Source organism: Eutrema salsugineum, unplaced genomic scaffold, assembly GCF_000478725.1.
Source record: "Eutrema salsugineum unplaced genomic scaffold, Eutsalg1_0 scaffold_93, whole genome shotgun sequence".
NCBI classification, from domain to species: domain Eukaryota; kingdom Viridiplantae; phylum Streptophyta; class Magnoliopsida; order Brassicales; family Brassicaceae; genus Eutrema; species Eutrema salsugineum.
The window spans coordinates 12,848-14,309 of NW_006256323.1; the positions used below are offsets into that span (position 1 = coordinate 12,848).

General features: G+C 40.2%; 1 protein-coding gene across 1 annotated transcript; it reads left to right on the forward strand.

Annotated features, from left to right (window-relative positions):
* The first annotated feature begins 34 nt into the window (after positions 1 to 34).
* Positions 35 to 1,185, forward strand: LOC112082798. Its single transcript, XM_024150441.1, has 2 exons — positions 35 to 686; positions 1,082 to 1,185. The coding sequence occupies exons 1-2, from the start codon at positions 35 to 37 to the stop codon at positions 1,087 to 1,089; spliced, it is 660 nt and encodes a 219-aa protein (XP_024006209.1). The 3' UTR covers positions 1,090 to 1,185.
* The last annotated feature ends 277 nt before the right edge of the window (positions 1,186 to 1,462 follow it).

Sequence of the window (1,462 nt, forward strand, 5' to 3'; positions counted from 1 at the left end):
GAGTGCAAAGGGAGTTGTGGGATACTTTGAAGAAATGTGTTGGAAAACACATGTAATCTCACTAGAGTTTTTGAGGTTAAAGAAGGCAATAAACAGCCTCCACCAAGGAGATCTGGACTTTAACACCTTCTTTGGTAGATTCAGATCTCTTTGGGCAGAGCTTGAGATGCTGAGGCCAGCCACTGTTGATGCTGAGACTCTTAATGAAAGAAGAGAGCAAGATAAGGTCTTTGCTCTTCTCATGGTCCTGAATCCAACTTACAATGATCTGGTGAAGCACATGCTCAGATCCAAGACTCTACCAAGCCTGGAGGAAGTTTGCTCTCAGATCCAGAAGGAACAAGGCTCTTTGGGTCTCTTTGGTAACAAAGGAAGTGACTTGGTGATGGCTAACAAGAGTGAAGCTGTAGCGGCCAACAAGGGTTCTTATGGTGGTGAGGAGCGTGAAGTGTGGGTATGTGAGCACTGTAAAAAGAAGGGTCACTTGAAGAACAAGTGCTGGATTTTGTACCCACATCTCAAGCAAAGCCGCAAGGACCAGAGGAAGCCTAGGGCGAATGAAGCTCATGCTCATGAGGAGGCTGGCCTCTCAGACCGTGAGAAGGAAGGTGTTGCTATGAGGGCCTCAGCTGAATATGTGAAGAAATCAGACCTGGATGCTCTCATTAAGGCTCTTAAAGAGTCTGGTAAACCGATTAAAGCCTTTAGCTTTCATGCATTACATGATCATAACTTGACTAATCAGATCGCTAATACTGTTGTGCATGATCATTCTTTAGAAAATCATTCTGCTAATCATGCCTTGAAAAGTGATAAACCACTTATTGTTGATTCTGGAGCTAGCCATCATATGATTAGTGATGCTAAACTGATTAGTAACATGAAACCTGCATTAGGAAATGTGATTATTGCTAATGGTGAAAAGGTTAAGATAGAAGGCATTGGTGATCTTAAGCTATTTGATAAACAGTCTAAAGCATTTTACATGCCCTCATTCACATCTAACCTGTTGTCTATTAAGAAAGCAACTACTGATCTAAATTGTTATGCTATATTCAGTCCTAATGAGGTTTTCTTTCAGGATATTGAGTCAAGTAAGCTTCTCGGACAAGGAATAACGAAGGATGGTCTTTATGTTCTAAAAGATACTGAGCCATCCTCTTTATCTAATGCTTTTGTCTTTAGTTCTGCTGTTGAGAATAATGCTTTGTGGCATGCTAGATTAGGTCATCCCCATCATAGATCTTTGAACTTGATGTTGCCTAATGTTAAATTTGAAAACAATGCTTGTGAGGCGTGTATTTTAGGCAAACATTGTAGAACTGTCTTTCCTAAATCATCTACCATATATGAGAACTGTTTTGATTTAGTTCATTCTGATGTGTGGACCTCTCCTTGCATGTCTAGAGAAAATCATAAATATTTTGTTACCTTTATTGATGAGAAGCCTCTGTAAGAATGA

Coding starts and splice junctions, on each gene's coding strand:
- LOC112082798 (XM_024150441.1), top strand. CDS start 35: ATGTGTTGGAAAACACATGTAATCTCACTAGAGTTTTTGAGGTTAAAG.